This window comes from Drosophila hydei, unplaced genomic scaffold (assembly GCF_003285905.1).
Source record: "Drosophila hydei strain 15085-1641.00,03,60 unplaced genomic scaffold, DhydRS2 tig00008119-arrow-pilon, whole genome shotgun sequence".
Taxonomy (NCBI): Eukaryota; Metazoa; Arthropoda; class Insecta; order Diptera; family Drosophilidae; genus Drosophila; species Drosophila hydei.
The window spans coordinates 8,096,722-8,117,004 of NW_022045830.1; the positions used below are offsets into that span (position 1 = coordinate 8,096,722).

General features: G+C 42.0%; 7 protein-coding genes across 9 annotated transcripts in view; 3 read left to right on the forward strand and 4 right to left on the reverse strand.

Annotated features, from left to right (window-relative positions):
• Window positions 1–265: 265 nt before the first annotated feature.
• On the forward strand, window positions 266–3,207 carry LOC111596595 (cell division cycle protein 16 homolog). The gene is made up of 6 exons (XM_023310873.2): window positions 266–455; window positions 519–1,029; window positions 1,087–1,369; window positions 1,432–1,689; window positions 1,753–2,401; window positions 2,467–3,207. Exons 1-6 carry the CDS (start codon window positions 360–362, stop codon window positions 2,830–2,832), a joined length of 2,163 nt encoding a protein of 720 aa, XP_023166641.2. The 5' UTR covers window positions 266–359; the 3' UTR covers window positions 2,833–3,207.
• Window positions 3,208–3,858: 651 nt separating this feature from the next.
• On the forward strand, window positions 3,859–4,984 carry LOC111596597 (zinc metalloproteinase nas-1). The gene is made up of 2 exons (XM_023310877.2): window positions 3,859–4,671; window positions 4,739–4,984. The coding sequence occupies exons 1-2, from the start codon at window positions 3,859–3,861 to the stop codon at window positions 4,982–4,984; spliced, it is 1,059 nt and encodes a 352-aa protein (XP_023166645.1).
• A 1,127-nt stretch (window positions 4,985–6,111) lies between these two features.
• LOC111596605 (zinc metalloproteinase nas-8-like) lies at window positions 6,112–7,231 on the forward strand. Its single transcript, XM_023310887.2, has 2 exons — window positions 6,112–6,891; window positions 6,977–7,231. Exons 1-2 carry the CDS (start codon window positions 6,112–6,114, stop codon window positions 7,214–7,216), a joined length of 1,020 nt encoding a protein of 339 aa, XP_023166655.1. The 3' UTR covers window positions 7,217–7,231.
• Window positions 7,232–7,243: 12 nt separating this feature from the next.
• On the reverse strand, window positions 7,244–9,213 carry LOC111596600. The gene has a single exon (XM_023310881.2). The coding sequence runs from the start codon at window positions 9,066–9,068 to the stop codon at window positions 7,413–7,415; it is 1,656 nt and encodes a 551-aa protein (XP_023166649.1). The 5' UTR covers window positions 9,069–9,213; the 3' UTR covers window positions 7,244–7,412.
• Window positions 9,214–11,298: 2,085 nt separating this feature from the next.
• On the reverse strand, window positions 11,299–13,368 carry LOC111596602 (glutamate dehydrogenase, mitochondrial-like). The gene is made up of 4 exons (XM_023310884.2): window positions 12,932–13,368; window positions 12,285–12,877; window positions 11,825–12,226; window positions 11,299–11,758 (listed from the first exon to the last, which is right to left on the reverse strand). Exons 1-4 carry the CDS (start codon window positions 13,311–13,313, stop codon window positions 11,534–11,536), a joined length of 1,602 nt encoding a protein of 533 aa, XP_023166652.1. The 5' UTR covers window positions 13,314–13,368; the 3' UTR covers window positions 11,299–11,533.
• A 284-nt stretch (window positions 13,369–13,652) lies between these two features.
• LOC111596601 (glutamate dehydrogenase, mitochondrial-like) lies at window positions 13,653–15,546 on the reverse strand. Its single transcript, XM_023310883.2, has 4 exons — window positions 15,077–15,546; window positions 14,429–15,021; window positions 13,965–14,369; window positions 13,653–13,902 (listed from the first exon to the last, which is right to left on the reverse strand). The coding sequence occupies exons 1-4, from the start codon at window positions 15,456–15,458 to the stop codon at window positions 13,678–13,680; spliced, it is 1,605 nt and encodes a 534-aa protein (XP_023166651.1). The 5' UTR covers window positions 15,459–15,546; the 3' UTR covers window positions 13,653–13,677.
• A 991-nt stretch (window positions 15,547–16,537) lies between these two features.
• Window positions 16,538–20,283, reverse strand: part of LOC111596599 (ETS-like protein pointed) — a 57,927-nt gene continuing 54,181 nt past the window's right edge. For all 3 annotated transcript variants that reach the window (XM_030224864.1, XM_030224863.1, XM_023310880.2), the window contains 3 exons: window positions 17,163–18,151; window positions 16,930–17,087; window positions 16,538–16,856 (listed from right to left, as the gene is read on the reverse strand). In XM_030224864.1, coding sequence (XP_030080724.1) covers window positions 16,793–16,856; window positions 16,930–17,087; window positions 17,163–18,151 — 1,211 coding nt within the window. In that variant the 3' untranslated portion in view covers window positions 16,538–16,792. The remainder of the gene's footprint in view (window positions 16,857–16,929; window positions 17,088–17,162; window positions 18,152–20,283) is intronic.

Here is a 20,283-nt window from a genome sequence, read left to right on the forward strand (position 1 = left end):
ATCAAAATCAGGCGCAGGACAACACACAAGTTGCGAGGAGGTTGGCTAAAACCATTGAACATTTACAAACATTTTTTGGTTATTGAATTGAGAAACGGACTTAAACTATATTCAAAAAAGTTTATTAAATTACATATACAAATATTAATTTATAATTTTGTTAGTTAAATAAATTGTTCTTACAGGTTTAATTTTGAAAAGCCGAGCCAAAAATTTCTCACAGTGCCATTACTTATTTTGTGTGAATGGCAACACCAGCTGTCGACATTGGCGTTGCCAGATTACTCGTTTCACTCCAGCGCTAGCCGGCACAGAAAAACTAACAAATTGGTCAAAAACATAAATAATATTTTAATAATATGGCTGGCGATGGTGAAAGCAGTAATACCGATGGCGCAAATGATCACATTGATCTTTCGGTGTACCGAAAACTAGTTCGACAGTTTATTGACATGGTAAATTAAATTGAAGCATTTTAATCAAACGTAGGGGCTTATCGTTTAAAACATTTTTCACAGCGCCGTTATTCGTCAGCTTTGTTTTGGGCCGAAAAGGTATCTGTTTTAAGCGGCCATGAGCCACGGGACGTCTACTACCAGGCACAATGCATGTTTTTGCTTGGCGAGTTCCATCGTGCGGCCCATACAATCCAACACTACAAGCTAGAGAAGTCCTCGCTGCCATGCTTCAATCTACTGCTGGAAAGTCTCTATGCGGCCAAGCAATATAATGAGGCAGCAAACATCATACAAGTCGTTGAGGTTGAGACTATGACCACATCTGTGATTAATCAGCCTATGGATACAGCCAGCGGAGTCTATTTCGAAAGCAACAGCGTTTTTGGAGGTGAAGAAAACAATCGAAACGAATTGCTGGCTTCTATATTCCTGGTCAAGGGAAAAGTATTTGAAGCATTGGACAATCGCGGAATGGCCATGGATTTCTATGTACAGGCTCTACACAAATCTATATATTGCTTTGAGGCACTTGAAGCGTTAGTGCAGCACGAAATGCTCATGGCTTGGGAGGGTAAGTAGCCAAAGCAACCCACCGAGTTCCTATAAATACATTTTAATTGTGTTATAGAATTTGAGCTGATGCATCATTTGCCACTCGCTCAACAATCCAGCGAAGCTGATGCCAAGTTCATCCTCAAACTGTACGAGTCTAGATTGAAAAAGTACTATGAGCTTATATCAGCGCGTAACGCAGAAGAAATCTCGCCGATTGTAAATCCGGACGTACTCAAGTATATTAAGGAGTTTACGGCAAGAGTGCAGCAAACCTGTTCAACGGATACACAGGTGCCCAAGCCCTCGGTGTCCAAGGTGCCAATGGCATCAAGCCAGTTTATGTCTCCCGCACAGAAGTAAGTTTTAATTAAGCATTGCTTTATAGTTTGATTGTATGAATATTGTGCAAATCTTACAGAGTGTTGGACGATCTGAAAGCACCAACCTTTTCTCTACAAACAAGCCTGTCACGCGCTTCATCTATGATTGATACTACGCACCGCTCGCTCTTTGATGCATCCAATCGTCGAGGCTCGCGCGAACATGAGAGTGACAGTTTAATGCCGCTTAACGATTGCTTGAGTCGAGTGCAGCGCAGCACAGATCTCCTAGCCGCTGAGGCTGAAAAATGTTTTTATGACTGTGACTACAAGCAGTGCCTGAAAATACTCAGCAGGTAAGTGTTGTGTTTGCTATGTAATTACTCCATATTTAAAATAAAACTATATATTTTTTATAGCTTGTTGAAGGTTGATCCATTTCACAATAACGCACTGACCATACAAATTGCTTGTCTTGTGGAAAATGGAGATTTCAATAAGCTGTTCTATGTTGCCCACAAGTTGGTCGATCGGTACCCGGATAAGGCCATTTCCTGGTATGCTGTCGGTTGCTACTATGACATGATAGGCAAGAGTGATCCAGCACGTCGTTACTTGTCAAAGGCCACATCCCTGGATCGCCTCTATGGCCCCGCTTGGCTGGCTTATGGACACTCCTTTGCCAACGAGAACGAGCACGAGCAGGCAATGGCTGCTTACTTCAAGGCCACCCAGCTTATGCGCGGCTGTCATTTGCCTCTACTTTACATTGGAGTGGAGTGTGGACTTACCAAAAACCTGGAATTGGCTGAGAAGTTCTTTTTACAAGCCATGACAATTGCGCCCATGGATGTTTATGTGCTGCATGAGCTGGGCGTGATTAAATACGAGTACGAGTACTTCGATGGGGCGGCCACAATATTTCAATGTACCGTGGACATTGTTAGGCAACGTGCCAAAGCCAATAATGAGGAGGTGTCGGCGCGCTGGGAGCCGCTTTTTATAAATCTGGGTCACTCCTATCGTAAAATACAAAAGTTCGAGGATGCGCTATACAATTTTCAATTCGTAAGAGCTTTTTTTACTTTCCTATTATTGTTCGTAATGAGTAATGAGTAATTGTTTGCTTGCAGGCGCTTTTGCTAAAACCCCAAAGCGGCAACACATACACTGCTATTGGCTTTATACACGCTCTACTGGGAAACTTGGATGAGGCTATTGAGTATTTCCACAAGAGTTTAGCCCTGAATCGCGATTGTATTGTCACGTCCACAATATTGAAGGATTGTATTGAGGACTTGATGGATGATCCCACCACCATCGATGAGATTTGCCGCAAGGCACTGAAAGATGTAAATGAATACACAACGCCGAGCAGCCGACGCGTAATAAATACGGATAAATTGGGTGGTATTAAAATGAATTTGAAATTCGATGAGGAGGAAGAGTTTTCAAATTCAGACTCAAACATGGTTGTGGAAATGAGCTTCGATCCATAGAGAATCAGCTGCAAACAGCACACACAATAAAACCAACGAAAAGTTCAACAATTTGAGTTTTACCAATATATGTTCTGTCGCTGACTCATTAAATATTCTCAATGTACTAATACAACAATTTGACGATGACGGCTGTCATCTGCACTTGAACCCAATTTATGCACTCGGCTTACACAGCTGTTCCAGCTAATGAACCAAAAAGAACATGGGATTTTTTATGATGTTTTCCCCATATTTATTTGAAGCCGCCGCCGTTTTGAGCTGTATGTGCATTGTACAAAGTATTTAAGCATGCGAATTGATCCATATCACGATCATTTTATTATTGTCAGTGTCTAAAATTCATTTGATATCCTATAAATTAAGAAGTTCAATATATTTTCGTTCGCACGTAAGCTATAGTTGTAGAATTTATGCTATATGAATTAAATGACTTTAATTGTGAGTCGCTAGCTTGTTTAATTTCAAGCTAGGATATAATGAGAATTGTGTTTATTTATGCATAAGTGCCTAAGCATGACCTCTGATATTTCCAGTCTAAATCACAGCGGCATTATATAAGCAAACTGTAGCAAATAAATCTATCTTGTATAGAGGTCAAGACGATAATGCTTATCGGTTATTCTTATGTGCGAAAAACTAAAAAACTACATTAAGAAAATGTCGTTAAACTCGGCGTATGCAAACACACTACTGATACGATTTATGAAAGTCATTTCGCCCTAAAAACAAAAACAAAATTATATAGCAGTAATACGGTTGGCTATGAGCGCTACCCAAATATTTGTCCACCAATAAAAGCGTGTGACGAGCCAAGACGATGACGACAACAACACTGTCGAGTGCACGTCTGAAGGTCTGCCGGTAAAAAAATATGTTTATGTATATAATAGCCCGTTGCCGACTGATAAAGGCGGGCACGCTGAACACCACTGACTGAGTATATATATCCAGTCTTCTCCAGACCAAAGCACAGTCAAACTTTAACCAGCAACCAAAAGAACTAACCAATCCAAACAATCCAACATGTCCCGATTGTCTTTGTTTCTACTTCTGGGCCTGGCCTGTGCACAGGCAGTGCCACTGGCGCTGTACGATGATATTGATGACACCGAGGTCATTGAGCTTCCCGAGAACGGGATTGATGAGCCGGCGCCCAGTAAGGACATCATTGACCTGAGCTCTTATGGTAGCGCCTTATATGGTGAGCCGGATCTAGATCTAACAGCATCTTTGGTGGGCAACTTCAGTGCCGACACAGACACGGTGAATCCCGAGGAGCTGGGCAGCTATTTAGAAGGCGACATACTCATACCAAAGACGGCTATTTCCATGAAGAACGGCCTGACGACACAGAGCTCGCGCTGGCCCAACGGTGTCGTGCCTTACGAAATCCGCGGCAGCTTTAATGCTCGCGACATGGCTACGATCCAGGGTGCTATCGATCAGTACCACAAGCGGACATGCATCCGATTTGTGCCACGCAGCAGTGAGCGGGACTACATTTCGATTGTAAGCAGCAGCTCGGGCTGTTGGTCATCGGTGGGTCGTGTCGGTGGCAAGCAGGAGGTGAATCTGCAGTCGCCTGGCTGCCTCAGTCGCCCCGGCACAGCCATACACGAACTGATGCATGCCCTTGGTTTCCTGCACGAACAGAACCGCATGGAACGTGACAGCTTCGTGGCCATCCAATACAGGAACATTCAATCCTCGGCCATGACCAACTTCGAGAAGGCCGCCTCAACAGAAGCCTTCGGCGTGCCATATGATTATGGCAGCGTCATGCACTATTCAGCGAACGCCTTCTCCACCAACGGACAACCCACTATAGTGGCCATGGTGAGTCAATGGAGTCACTCGTTTTCCAACAATCTTTTTAAGCTAATCTTTTCATATTCATGCACAGAGCCCGGAGGGTTCTTCTAAAATGGGTCAGCGCACTGGATTCTCAGATTTCGATGTAGAGAAACTGAATCGCATGTATGACTGTGGCTATGTGGGCGGATCTGCACCAGCCGCCGGTGGAGGCGCTGCAGCACCAGGCGCGGCTGCTGGTGGCAATCCCATCGTTGAAAGTTTCCTCAGCGGCCTCATCAGCGGCCTGGGCCTTGGAGACGGCGAAGACGAAAAGGCCACTGCAGCCAGCAACTAGAGCCAGAATCCCCTTCCCCATTCATACGATCACCAACTGCGACCAACTATTTAAAGCATTTCGCATACAAACTTAGTCTAGAATTATTTATCACGAATCTCCAACTGATCAAAGTATATAAGAAATAAAGTAGCAACAATTTTAAATATAATTAAATATGTGTATTTTGTTTTTTTTTTTCTTATGAATAAGAAATATTTCTATAAACTATTTTAATTAAAATTAATCAAAAAGGCAATTTGAAAAACTAAGAAAAGAAAACCGATTTGAAACTAATGAAATTTTTATAATGAATTTTTGTATATTATAGTTGGGTACATATTATTTATTTATTTTATACTACATTTAATTTGGATATGGGACAATTTTTAAGGAATAAAGGTTTTCTCTTAATAATTTTACTATCGCCATTAACCATTTTCAAATTTTTTTTTATTTATTAATTTGGTTTCGACTTACTTTTCATAATCCTTAATGATATTTTTTCATTGTTTACTCATTGTTAACTTCATTGTATTAATTTTTAGAATACATTAATTTCTTTTCAAATTTATTGAATTTTCTTTTTAAAGTTTCAATGGAAAGAAGGAAGTAAAATCTGTTTATACTTCAAGACAAACTTGTAACTTAGGCGTAATATTTTTAAGGGTAGAAAATATGAAGAAACCAAACTTATATGCGAGTGCTGTTCAAAAAGTTTCGCGAACTATTCACTTATTATATTTATTTATAATTTACATTTTTATATATATTTTTGAAGTAATATCTAGCAGATGCTTGCTCCTCGAAGTAGGCACCTTTGGAGTTCTTAGGGCCTAGCTATATATATCCAGTGCTTACCATTTCCTAGAGCTGCGGGTTAAGAACCCCTTATCATATCAGCAAGGGCTGCCAGTTTGGAGGCTATGTTGCAAATCGGAGTATTCTAAATTGTTATAAAAATAGATATGTCAGATATAATCGCTATAAATCATAGTCAAAAGGGCCCCATATTGTCTAGTTCCGTATTGCTATAATTACACATAAGCTGATAATAGCAATTGTCTGAGAGATTCCTGCCTTCATTTAGATATAAAAACCGCTAGAGTTCAATGTAGTTTAAGCAAAGTTTAAGTAAGCGGCAAGCCATGCAGAGATTAATTTTCATCTTCCTCTCAATACACACACCCACCTGGACGTTGCCATTGGGTCCCCAGGAGGAAAGGTCCTCTGAAGATCCCTGGTCGTTTAGCAAAGACATCATTGACTTGAGCGCCTATGGCAGCGCCTTGCTTGGCAAGCCGGACCAGGAGCTAACGGGAGCTCTGGTAGGCAACTTTAGCGCTGACATTGAAGTAAATCCCGAGGAGCTGGGCAGCTATCTTGAGGGTGATATTCTAGTGCCGCAGCCTGTAGTCACTATGCGAAATGGTATAATTACCCAGACCTCACGCTGGCCCAACGGCGTTGTGCCCTACAAGATCGAAGGCGACTTCGACCACATGGAATTGTTCATCATCCAAGCTGCCATGGTAGAGTACCACAGGCGCACATGCATCCGATTTGTGCCATATAGCGGCGAGAGCGACTTCGTTTCTATTTGGAACGACTTCTCGGGATGCTGGTCTGCTGTGGGCCGCATAGGCGGCGAGCAGAAAATCAATCTGCAGACACCTGGCTGTCTGAGACGGCGCGGCACAGTGATTCACGAGCTGATGCATGCACTTGGATTTCTGCACGAGCAAAGCCGCAAGGAGCGCGACGAGCATGTGGTCATTAAGTACGAGAATATACGCGTTCAAGCGCTGAGAAACTTTAGAAAGGTGGACAGCACCGAGGCTTTTGGAGTGCCCTACGATTTCGATAGCGTTATGCACTACTCAGCCAGAGCCTTCTCAAGGAATGGCGAACCGACTATTGTGCCTAAGGTGAGTTGGCTGTAGATCCCAATAGATAGGGGAAAATATATATAATTGATAATCCCGTCAACTGATTTTTTTCTTAAATTTACAGCAAGCAAAGGACACACTTCGATTGGGCCAACGTCTAAGTTTTTCTAATGGTGATGTAGAGAAAATAAATAGGATGTATGATTGCAGCTCCCGGATCACAGTTCCGCCTACAAAAGAAATTTCACTCGCCACACCCGAGCCAGAAAATTCAAAGGCAACTACGATCGACTCAAGCCTGGATCCCAATAGTTGGTTCAATTTGCTTATCAGCAGCTGGGGTCTAAAAGAAAATGCAGGCTGAGACAGGAATCGGATATTATGATAGAGGTTAAACTAATAATAATACTTTTTATTTTATATCTATTAATGTACTAGACGCTTAAACTTTGCTCAATGAATAAATGTCTGTTGCCATTTCAAAAATTTAATTGGCCACGATATGAGTGGGGTGAACCAGGTATACTGGTTGAAGCCGTGCAATTGATACGTTGCCGGATTTAAACATTGCGCCTGGCAGCCAACATTCGGGAGCGCGGCAAGCGACACTGGCTGATGCTGTGGAGGCGATACTGCATCTCCGGCTGGGTAATCTTCTCGTAGAGTTTCTGTTTGGCCTCCTGGATGGTGTGTATGGCCACACCATCGCCGCCATCGTCCATGTTGAAGGCCTCGCCCTCGGCGCACTCGGGACACTGCTGGGTGAGCACAATGTCATTGAGGTCGGTGGGCACTTCGCAGATCTTTTCGATCTGCTTGACAACATAGTCGACGTTGCCCTCGTCCTGGCGCTCGAACACATAAACACTGGCAACAATGTCCTGCACGCGCGACTCCAGTAGCCGAAGGAAGCGTTCCACATTTACAAGATTCACATGGGTATGATCACCCAGCAGCTCAGCCAAGGGCGACGTATCCACTGAGCACATATCGCAAAGCATCTCAACGCCCTGCAGTAGATTCTCGAGACGCGTATCGTTGTTTTCACGCGTCTTGTTCAGCTCCAAGTTGGCGGCTTGCTTATTGCGCACCTGCTGCTCCAAGGAGTTGATCAAATCGACCTGGCCCTGCAGCGTGGAGGTATTTTCCCGCTTCAGGTCGATGATGTCGTCGAAGAGACGATTCACCGAGTTGTTCAGCAGCGTTATGTGATAGCTCATCTCGTTGGCATAGTTGAAGAAGGAGTAGTATAGACTCTCCTGCTGCTGGAACTTCTCGATCACCTCCTCCACATTGCTGGAGTTGGTGTAGTCGAGTATCTTCTTGAGCACCGAATTATACAGATTGATCTTCTTGTTGTGCTTGCGACGGAACTCGTCACGCCGCTTATACTCCTTGGGTGGCAGATCAGCCAAAATGCGCTCCCTGCCCTTGCACTCCACGAACGCCGAGTTATCCGCATCGGCAGCCACCTTACGCATGATGCTCTGCAGCTCAATGCGTCTCAACTCACGCTCTTTGCTCTCACGCTTGGTAAGCTTATCGATCTTCTCATACACATCAATGCAGCCATCGAAGGTGTTCAGCGCATACTCGATCAGGTCTATCAGATACTTCTTATCGCTGTTCAACTTCTGAACCATCTTAGTATAGGAATCATTGAAGAAAGTGCGATGGTTCAGTATCCGGATGAGCTGCTCTCGCAGCTCGGCATTTGCCGCCGTAAAGCCGCACTCTTGCCGAATGCCGACCTCCAAGGAGTTCTCCAAGATGACCATCTTCTTGCGCACCCTGGCCACATGTGCCTGGTGCTGTTGCTCCGGCACTGTCAGTCGATTGAGATTGTAGATCTGCTTGCTCACACGACTGATTTCGCGTTCCATATTGGTTATGGACGTCTTCAGCTTGGTTATGTCTGCTGCCAGGTTCTCCTGGCACTCCACATGGCAACGTATCTGGGCCAAGTACCGCTTGTCTTTCTTCATGTGCGTAGCGCCAGCGGCCACCCATATCTGAGCGCGCAGATCATTCTTCTCCTCCTCCAGGCGATCGATGGTATTCTCATAGCTGGCATCGATGATTGTCTCGTTACGTGTCTTCAGCTTACTGGAAAGCAATTTCTTGTATTCACGCTGCCGCTTGCCGAGCTCACGGTGCTTCAACAGATAGCCCTCAAGGAAAGCCGTCTTGTTGAACGGCTCGTCCGGCTTGTCCATTTTGTATTTCAGATATAGAAACTTCTTTTAATTTGAAACTTAACCAAAAATCATAAATTATTCACAAGTGACGTCAAGGCTCTATAGAATTTATATATTGTATTTATCAATACTTTTGTAGCTCTGACACTGTTAAGGACACTCGCACGACTGACTTCAAATTCTGAGTCAAAGTTTTATGCCTACATACAAACCAAAAGCTACTAGGTATTGTTAAATCTTAATATTTATTAAGTTATTAAGAAACCATCAAGATGGGAGCTGAAAAATATGAATTATTCTGAACTGAATGCGACGAGTTAAATATATATTGGAGGACTTTAGGAGAATCTATATATCTAATGCTGTATCCATTGCTCTTAAAAGATCTGAGATATAAATCTATTTTAATCGATTTCATGAAGCTGTGATATCGATGACTTAAAGGAGACCAGACAGAAAACTTTATTTAATCATCAGTTGATTAAGATCAAGAGTATAAAGAATGTTTTGGTAAAAGGCTCACAGCTCTCAGTTGGAAAAACTTTTGTATTTCTAAATTTATTTAAAAATTTATTTTTGCCTTTTATTGGGTTTGACTTGACATCTTATCAGAGGTAGATTGACATCAGAGCAATACTTACAAATTGTTGAAATTTTGTTGTGCTTGGCTGACGGAGTGATTGGTCAATATCTCATCAAAATGCTTCAGATTGGAGTCTTATATGCGCTTGCCATAACAACCTACAGCAATATAATTATACTTTAGTGACATACACTCAAAAAAAAACAAAAAGGACGATAAAATAAGCGACATTAGAACACAAACGAAGCCTACACAACTCGCATCAACTCTACGAAATAAATAAATAATTCTTAAAGGGCATTAAATATAGGTACAAGTATATATTACACATACACATTAATATATTAACTACTTTACATTTTTTTTTTATTTTTTACTGTTTTTATATTTATTTTAGAACATTTTTCTATTTTTAAAGAGAGAAAATTGTCGTTAATATTAATTTTTGTATTACATAAATTGATAATTTTGCAAACATTTGTTAATATTCATGTTATTGTTATTAAATATATTAAAAATATTTATAAGTATAATAGTTTTATATATATAACACATTTAAATATATAATAAATATATATCTTCTGGTTTTTAAATATATTTTAAATATAAGTATGTATGTCTTTTTGTAACTATTTAACAAATAAATAATATAATAATATAATATAATAAATATAAGGTTACAAAAATAAAAATTAAGAGAAGAGATTCTCTGCCTATGACAAACACTGAGCACATTTTGTAAATAACTTAACTACATCACAAGGAGCTACTAAGTATTATTTATGTTATAAAATATATAATAATAAGTTGAGTAATTCACAATTTTAAAGAGAACAATATAATAATAAGTTGAGTAATTCACAATTTTAAAGAGAACAAGGCAGCAAGAGTAAATACTCGCGACTTAATTAGCATTACGAAAATGATCATGGCAAAATCATACTGCTAATGATCATTATCGTTAATGAACTTTACAACTTCATTATTATAATAACAATTAGTGTTTATTAATAATAATTAAAAATTACTAAATTATATAAAAATTATACATTTTTAACATTTAAACAATTAAAACTTAAATATTTCCTTATTTATTTATTTAAACAATTACAATATCTATTAAATAATTACAAATTATTTAAACAAAACATTTAACAAAATACTTAATTTTATTCACCACTTGCACTGAACCGCACGACTGACGTAGTCCACGTCATGAACTTGACTGATCGGCCACAGCCGCTGCTGCGCCTTTTATACCCAAAAGTCACTCAAAAGACAGCTGCAGCAGAGATGCTGAGCACCTTTTGAGTGGAAATTTACACTCATGTTGAACTAAGTTAGACGCAGTAGGAAAGGCGCACAGACAGAGCTAGTTATATACACACAACGTGTCATTCTGATCGGGAATATATATGCTATACATATATACTTCATATATATGTGAATCAAACGTGTTTTTCTTTCTGCATATTTATTACTTTCTTACTCAATTTATATGAGAAGACAAATATATGCAAATATATAAACAGCCACTGATCATGCTGTTCATATATATATATAAATATATACAAATATATATATAAATATTTACATATAAGCACAATATATGATTGATTGCTAGTATAATAGTTATCTACAGAGATGAAATACTTCAAGCTCACTTTGTGGTAATTTTTCATACAAATAATTTGTTAACTTTGATTAATTTAAAAAGAACATCATTAAAGTAAGAATAATATGTCTTAATTTTGTATGTCTAGCATGCTTCTATAATAATTTCTTAAAGTTCTTCCATTACGTTAAATTGTGCCGGTATTTGATAGCGTCAAACATTCGTAGCTTTCGAGCTCCATATCCATATATATTGTACATATACTAATATCCAGAGTTGAACCTTTTACTGCTGTGATATGCCGGAGCTTTCCAATGCTCGGAAAATTTTAAATACAGAATAAATATAGGCAGCAGTACGTATATCATTGGTAAGCTTAAACTTTTCTGCTGTTTCCTTAATGCCAGCACCCGATGACTCCATAACAGTTTGTAGGGCAGAATCCACAATGTCTGCTTCCCTGGCGCAGTCGCGCAGCCTTTGAAGGCTTTCAGTTGGCTCGACTTTAGGCTGTGGATTAAATCGGTAAGTTTGTTAGTAAATTCTCCTTATATGAGCAATGTTTAGACGACTTACGATATTATCGCAGTCACGAAACGACTGGTTAATCGAATTCACAACTTCGTGAATGAGTTGCGAGGTTATCCTTGAGTTCATTTTGCCGTACGATACGTGATTTATATTCTTCAGGTACTCAAAATAGGATACCGTGACACCGCCAGCATTACAATAGAAATCTGGGATGATCAAGACTTTTTTGTCCAGAAGAATCTTCTCTCCAGCTGGTGTAGTTGGTCCGTTGGCGCCTTCCAAAATCAATTTAGCTTTGATGTCGTTTGCGTTCTCGCTAGTGATGACCTTTTGTGTAGCACACGGGATCAATATATCGCATTCCGCAGTTAGGATATCCTCCTTGGTTTCAGTGGCTTTCGGATAGCCCTTAATGGTTTTCTTTTCCGCCTTATATTCCATGAGATCCTAAAGGGGTCGACAATAGCTAAAGACGGTCAGCAGGCGATCAAAACGAAATACTCACATTGATATCAATACCATCATTGTTAGTTAATGAAAAAGTATGTTCCTGAATACCAATTACTTTGGCGCCTGCTTCGTGGACAAACTTGGCTGCAAATGAGCCAACATTACCGAAGCCTTGAACAATGACCTTCTTGTCTTTCCAGCCAGTCGTAAGACCGATTAAGTCCATCCACTCCTTATCCTGCAAGAACAGATCGCCCGCCTTCCATACCCCTCGCCCAGTTGCCTCAAATCTGCCATTGATGCCGCCAATGTGGACGGGCTTTCCCGTTACAATTGCGGCCGCATTCATGTCCTTATAGCCAAAGGTCTTGGTATACTGATCCACGATCCAACTCATCTCGCGCGGACTTGTATTCACATCTGGCGCAGGTACATCAATGCCAGGGCCAATCATATTACGCTTCAACAGCTCCATGGTGTAGCGGCGCGTAATTGTTTGCAATTCCTTGACCGTGTATTTCTTCGGATCGATTCGAATGCCACCTTTGGAGCCGCCGAAAGGTAGATTGACACAGGCGCACTTGAATGTCATAATAGCTGCCAATGCCTTCACCTCATGGTCACTCACATCCATGGCGAACCGAATTCCTGATTGAGGAGCAGGTAAGTAGAGCTGCTAAATTAATTACGCACGATACATACCACCCTTTAGGGGCAGACGATGGCGCACGTGGTGTGCTCGGTACCCAGTTATAATCTCGTAGCTGCCATTGTTCTTAATGATGGGAAAGCTCACCTCGAGCGAGCTGGTTACGTTGCCTATCAGATTCAAAATGGCAGTTACTCGCGCCTGCTTTTCAGCTGGCTTAAAATGGGCATATTGATCCATCTCTTTGACTAAATCCTTCTCCATAATTTGGGCAGCTTTGTGGTAGTTGTACATGACTATATCCGATAAACGAGGATTCTTTGCCGTTTCCACTTTCTTTAGATGCTCGGGCATCTCATGTTTCTGCCGTACAGCACGCTGCGCCGGCGTAATGGAACGGATGCTAACAAATATATTACTAATACCCTGAAGCATTTTGAAAAAGAAAATAGGAAAAAAGAATGAAAAAAAAAATACTTTTGTTTTCAACGTTATACAATATTTATGGTTATACAATCTGTTTGTGAAATATACATGTAATAGGTGACTACGTTTTATAAATTGTCGAAAATAATATCGAAGTGGTCATGAAAGCAAAACGGATAAAATTATTTAATCTGAAACTAATCTAATCTAATCTAATGTCATGCGCAGAAAAATCTGTTGCTTTGTTGCTTTCAATAATATTCAAGTTGCTTTTATAGTAATATCATTTATTAAAATTTGAAAGTTATTAAAATTATCCAAACAATTTTGAGAAATTTATAACCAGCGTACAAAATATGACAAAATTGTTGAGCTACTGCTGTGATATGCCGGAGCTCTCCAAAGCCCGAAATATTTTATATATAGACCAGATATAGGCAGCTGTGCGTAGATCATTACACAACTCAAACCTATTGGCAGTGGCCTTGACCCCAGTTCCTGACGCTTCCATAACTGTTTGTAGGGCTGCATCGACTATGTTCGCTTCTGTGGTGCAATCACGTATCGCTCGCAGTGATTTGTTTGGGTTGACCAGGGGCTGTGAGAGGAGCTCTTGAATCGACTGTCCTGTTTTAGTCGTTGGGTGGATGAACTACTTACAATATCACAATTTTGCTCGTGAAGAGACTCATTGATCGAGTTAATGACCTCATGAATGAGCGTTGATGACCTCTTTGACGTCATCTTGCCGTACGTCACGTGATTAATATTTTTCAAATATTCAAAGTAGGATACCGTGACACCGCCAGCATTACAATACAAATCCGGAACGATCAAGACTTTTTTGTCCAGAAGAATCTTCTCGCCAGCTGGAGTAGTTGGTCCATTGGCGCCTTCCAGAATCAATTTAGCTTTGATGTCGTTCGCGTTCTCGCTGGTGATCACCTTTTGCGTGGCACACGGCATCAATATGTCGCATTCCGCAGTTAGCAGATTCTCCTTTGTTTCCTTGGCTTTCGGATAGCCCTTGATTGTCTTCTTGTCCGACATATATTTCATGAGATCCTAAAAAGAGCAGGCACTAGTAAAGGTTTGTATCTCGATGATTAACTCTTTCGACTCACATTGATGTCAATACCATCATTGTTTGTTAGCGAAAAGTCAAACTCCTGAATGCCAATTACTTTGGCGCCTGCTTCGTGGACAAACTTGGCTGCAAATGAGCCAACATTGCCGAAGCCCTGGACAATGACCGTCTTGTCTTCCCAGCCGGTCTTAAGACCAATCAAATCCATCCATTTCTTATCCTGCAGAAAGACGTCGCCAGTTTTCCATACCCCCCGACCAGTTGCCGCAAATCTGCCATTGATGCCGCCAATGTGGACGGGTTTTCCAGTGACAATCGCCGTTGCATTGATGTCCTTATGACCAAAGGTCTTGATATACTGATCCACGATCCAGCTCATCTCGCGCGGACTTGTATTCACATCGGGCGCAGGTACATCAATGCCAGGGCCAATCATATTACGCTTCAACAGCTCCATGGTGTAGCGCCGCGTAATTGTCTGCAATTCCCTTGCTGTGTACTTCTTGGGATCGATTCGAATGCCACCTTTGGAGCCGCCGAAGGGTAGATTGACGCAGGCGCACTTGAATGTCATAATAGCCGCTAATGCCTTCACCTCATGCTCGTCCACATCCATGGCGAACCGAATTCCTGAACGAAGTGGAACTCAACGATCGAACGCAAGCTGATGGAACTCGGTACTTACCACCCTTTAAAGGCAGACGGTTGCGTACGTGATGAGCACGATAGCCCGTGATTATTTCATAGGTGCCATCCTTGCGTATAATGGGAAAGCTCACCTCCAGCGAGGTGCAGACACTGCCTATCAAGTTTAAAATGGCGGATACTCGAGCCTGCTTCTCCTCGGGCTTGAAGTCCAGATACTTGTCCATCTCTTCGACCAAACTCTTCTCCATGATCTGAGCGGACTTGTGATAATAGTACGAGACCATGTTTGAGAACTCGGGGTCCTTGTCCGTTATAATCGACTTCAGTCTGTCGGGCATCTTGTGCTCGTACCGCTGTGGCAACCTGAGCAGCACGCGGTAAACCTTCTTTCGGTACGATTTTAATAGCGGACAAAACATTTTATAGGTCTTGATAGGAAATAATAAAATTTGTCAATAGTCGGATGCCTATTGTTTGTATTTGATAATGTTACTTGATATTATATTATTTTTGGATTTCATTTTTATTGTATAAATTGCTCTACATAATACGTGGCTACAGGCTACGAGCTAGGCTTAAATATTTTATAGCTATACACAAAAGTAAACATATCTTGAATGGTCAATTCTTAACGATGGAAAACTCTAAGCAGCCAGTTATTAAGCAAGAGTAACTAAGAGTATGCTATGTAGAGTTGCATTATGCTTAAACAGAGTTTATTGGACATGCGAACAAATATATATATATCTATATATATATGTATATATATACACGTAAGGGTCGCATGTGGGTATTTTTGCCGTTTAACGTTTTTGGGTTCGCCCGGAAGCGCATAAGTTGAATGTTTATATAAGATAGGGGGATAAGTTTAGCTTTATATATCTATAATATATATATATATATATATATTTGTATATATATTTATATAACTTAGTTGTACCAGTAGCACAGGTTACACATAAATATGATAGATCTATTCATAGGCATTAATATTATTAATAATTACATAATTATAGCTCTTTAATTATTATCTATTTACACGCAGACAAAACACAATGTTTGCGACATGGTTTAGAACTAGAAAAAAGCGACCCCGTTTGCAAAATGAAAAGTAAAAATTGAACAAAAATGTAGCTTTTAATATCACTTTGGGGACATGCACTCGTTCTCTTATGGCCTCATTTACGATGGTTGCAATTGGTAGCATATAGAACTTGAATTCGTCAACAATCGCATTGCACACAAAACAAAAGAAATTCAATGAAATATTTTCAAAAGTTCAATCCGGATGTTAGCTTCATTCAAATCGCGTTGTATTAATGAATAGATATATTGAAACTGGTTTTCTTGATTCATTGATTGGTTCATTCAATGCTAGAGACTAAGCTACATCTACTTAATGGCTAGGCTTAATGTTAAAGTATTTTCAATTAATTTCAAATTAATTCAAAAGTCTAAATTTTTACATAATAATTACAAAGTGATTACGACGCTCTACACACTCGCACTCGCACTCGCACTCGCACACACACACACAGACACAAACACAAACACACGCACACATTAATCTCGTAGCAAGATCGCAGGTAATGCTGCTGCTTAAAAGTTAACATCACGCTTGGAAACAATAATTCCCAACAGCATCTTTTCCCGTTGAGTACTATAATTTGTGGCCTTTCAATCGCACTGCAGATCATATCCTTGGCTCAGCTATCCACTGAGCATTTCAAGCAGCTTCCGTGCTGCTTGACTGCTAGTCCACATCCTTTTTCTCAATCTTTAAATCGAACTTGGCAACTAGCTCCTCGGGCGTGTGTCTGTAGATGGATAAAAGCAATAGTGGTCGTTAGCAACCATTTGCGTGGACAAACATCTCCATTGATTACTTACCCAACTAGATTTTGAAGATCGCAGACGAAGCGGTAGACATAGCGTTTGCCCGCCGTCTTGTGTATGATGTTCTTGTCGTAGTAGTAGCGCAGACCGCGGCTCAGTTTCTCGTAGTTCATCTTGGGCTTGTTCTTGCGTATGCCCCAGCGACGCGCCACCTATCGGACGGTAGACGTAATAAACATGTGAATTAGCAAAGATTTCGGATAGCACACAATTTCTTTGGCACTTACCTCATCGGGATCGGTCAGCTTGAACTCCCAGCCATCGCCTGTCCACGAGATAAAACTCTGGCATGTTTTGTCGAGCAGCAGCTCCAGCAGAAACTGCCACAGCTGAATGGGTCCGGAGCCCGTAAAACAGGGCACTCCGCCCTGCGTTGTATAGCCGCCCAGCAGCGTCTTGTCCAGACCCAATGTGGTCATATATGCCGCCGGATGTTGATGGGCATGTGCGCCCCATTGGTCCAGGTTCGGCTGGGTGCCCATCGCTGGGAATTGTGCATCGTACGGCGTAAACTCTGACTGGAAGGCCTCATGGAAACGTGCCCGACCATACGTATTATAGAAATCGGGACTGCTGTCCATGTAGCCGCTGCTGTTGGTGCTGCCGCTACCGTTGCCAGCGCTGGAGGCTTGGCTCTGATGCTCCTGCGCCGAAAGCGTACTGTGATAGTCGCTATCATCGCCGCCAGCAGCAGAGGCGACTCCGCCGCCACCGCCCGGTGTGCCGCCGCCACCACCGCCGCCGCCGCTATAGTGGCCAGCGGCCGCAGCTGCAGCCAAATGTGCGGGCAGACCATAGCTGCTGAGATCTGTTGGATCGTTCTGGGCATTTGATGCGTAGGCGGCGTTGCTGCCATTGCCAGACTGAGTGCCCGGCTCCTCTTTCAGCTGATGTTGGTAGATAGCCGCTGCCATAGCTGTCATGTAGTTAATGTTGTTGTTGTTGTTGTTATTATTATTGTTGTTATTGTTGTTGTTGTTGTTGCTGTTGCTGCCCGCATTGGCATTGTTGTTGCCACTGTTGTTGCTGCCGTTGCTGTTGTTGTTATCGTTCGCATTTTGCTGCTGTTGCACACCAGGCGGCATCATGCTGTTGTTGTTGTTGTTGCTGCTGCTGCCTGTATTGTTGCTGTTGCCATTGAGATGCTGTTGCGATTGCTGCGGTGGCGGGCTGTTGTTGCTGCGTTCATGTGCATTGCTATTGTTATTGTTGTAGCCTGCAAGATAAAACAAAAATATGCCAATTTTATTTAACTGATTAGCCAATGGAAGCGACATAAGAAGAATATGTTATATGAGATATATAGCATATATGTATAAATATATATATGTATATAGATTAAACACAGAAATCATATTTTTGATTGCTCAAATCGAGGCTGTAAGTCTGGAGTCGCAGTTTAGTTTTCATTGGCCTTGAAGCCAATCAGTTGCTCAAGAAACAACTGAAGCGAGCTTCATTCAGCATCAAAATCATTTCTCACTCAAAGTATGAATATCTTTAGCTACTCTGCCCTCTGCAAGTATCTAATAATATTGTATAGATATTTATTTAAGCTCTTTTATATTAAATCTTAAAAATTTTTATATAAAAGTTCTGTTCAGAAAGTTTTTTGTTATACTGAAGAAGTGCATTCATAGGCTATTTCGTGATGTGTATCTGACAGATGTATCTACCATTGCTGATATACATTTTGGAATGCATCGAGTTGTGTAGTTTTTCGATTTGCTCTGAGGATATTTGAGCATCAAATGGGGCGTCTCTGGCACGAACTGAATGCGAGCGCAATCGCTTCGGAGGCCAATCAAAATTCGAAGCGCACACCAATACAAATGCCCCTCGGCCCAATAGATACAAAACACAGATACGAACGCATACACTCGCATCACACACACACACACTCAGAGGCAAGCGAGTGAGCGAGCTGCGCTACCCTCTCTCAATCTAATGTGGCTTGCGAGCGCACGCTACATTAATTGCAAATACGTCGAAATTTAACACGTTTCGACGAATGCGTATGTGTGCTATAGATGTATCTGTGGAATACGAAAACCTGTTGCACACACACACAGGCACACAGGCAGACACACACACACATGCGCGCTAGCTGCTAGCTCGCTCGCTCGCTCTAAGCAGTCGCACAGCTCTTGCATTCGTGCTCGCTCACTCGCTGGCCAGAGCTTTGCGCGCTTTCCCATTCGCTCGGCGACGTGGTAATGCGCAGATACAAAGATACAAAACGCTGCCCGTTGGCTGAGGCAACGGGCGGCACTACAACAAAGAGTTAGGTGCCTCCCACGTCTATCCACACGGAGGCGCAGCATCTGCAGCCAGTACAAAATGTATCTACAGCTATGTACGCCTGTCTATCTAACTATCCATCCGTCCATCTGTCTATCTATCTATCTAATAGTTAGTCAAGCAGACGCTTTTGTTGCTGGTCGCGTTGAGGGCATTTATCGCCAGCTCAATCTCCGCCCCCCTTGGGTCAACTTGTTGCGTGTTTGTTGCTGCGGTTGCTTGCGGGCGTCGCACAAGCAAACACTCACAAACGAATTACAATTTAATTATGCGTTGAGGGTTGTGCGCACATCTTTGAGCCAGCGCCACTTTTCACACTCCGACACCTCAATTGTAATTAAAATTGTGCGCCATTTGATGTCCGCAAATATTTGACAAGTCCCATTCCTTTTACCTGAGCTAAAGAAGTTCACATCCGAGTCCGTGTAGTAGGCATTGCCAGTCGTATGATGCGATGTCGGCGCATAGTCGCCCACAAAGGGCGTCATATCGTTGAAATAACCCAGACCCAATGAGGCCGCCGTGGAGCTGCTCAAGGCGCCCGCCAGGCTGCCAATGCCAATGTTGGCGCTGCTGCTGCCGCTGCCAGAGCTGGCAAAGCTATGCGTGGAGGCATTCGAGGATGCGCTGGAGCTGGAGCCGGATGACGAGGAGGCCGTATTGCTGCCCGTGCTGCCGCCGGACAAGCGATGTTGCTGCTGCTGCTGTTGCGCGGGTGAAACATAATGCGTGTGTTGCTGCTGTTGCTGATGTGGCTGCGAGTGTTGCTGCTGGTGCTGCTGATGATGCTGTTGCTGCTGTGCCTGATGCAGATGCTGTTGCTGTTGCTGCTGCTGGTGCTGCTGCTGGTGTTGCTGCTGCTGCTGCGCTGGCAAGAGATGTTGCTGATGTTGCTGCAAGTGCACCGTTTGCTGTGGCAAATGATAGCTCGAATAGTTGTCATAGCTTTGTAGCACCATATTTTTCGATGTTGCTGACGTTGTTGAATAGTTGTAGTTGGTTGCCGTTAGGCAATTGTTGTTGTTGCTGCTGTTGCTGCTTGTTGTG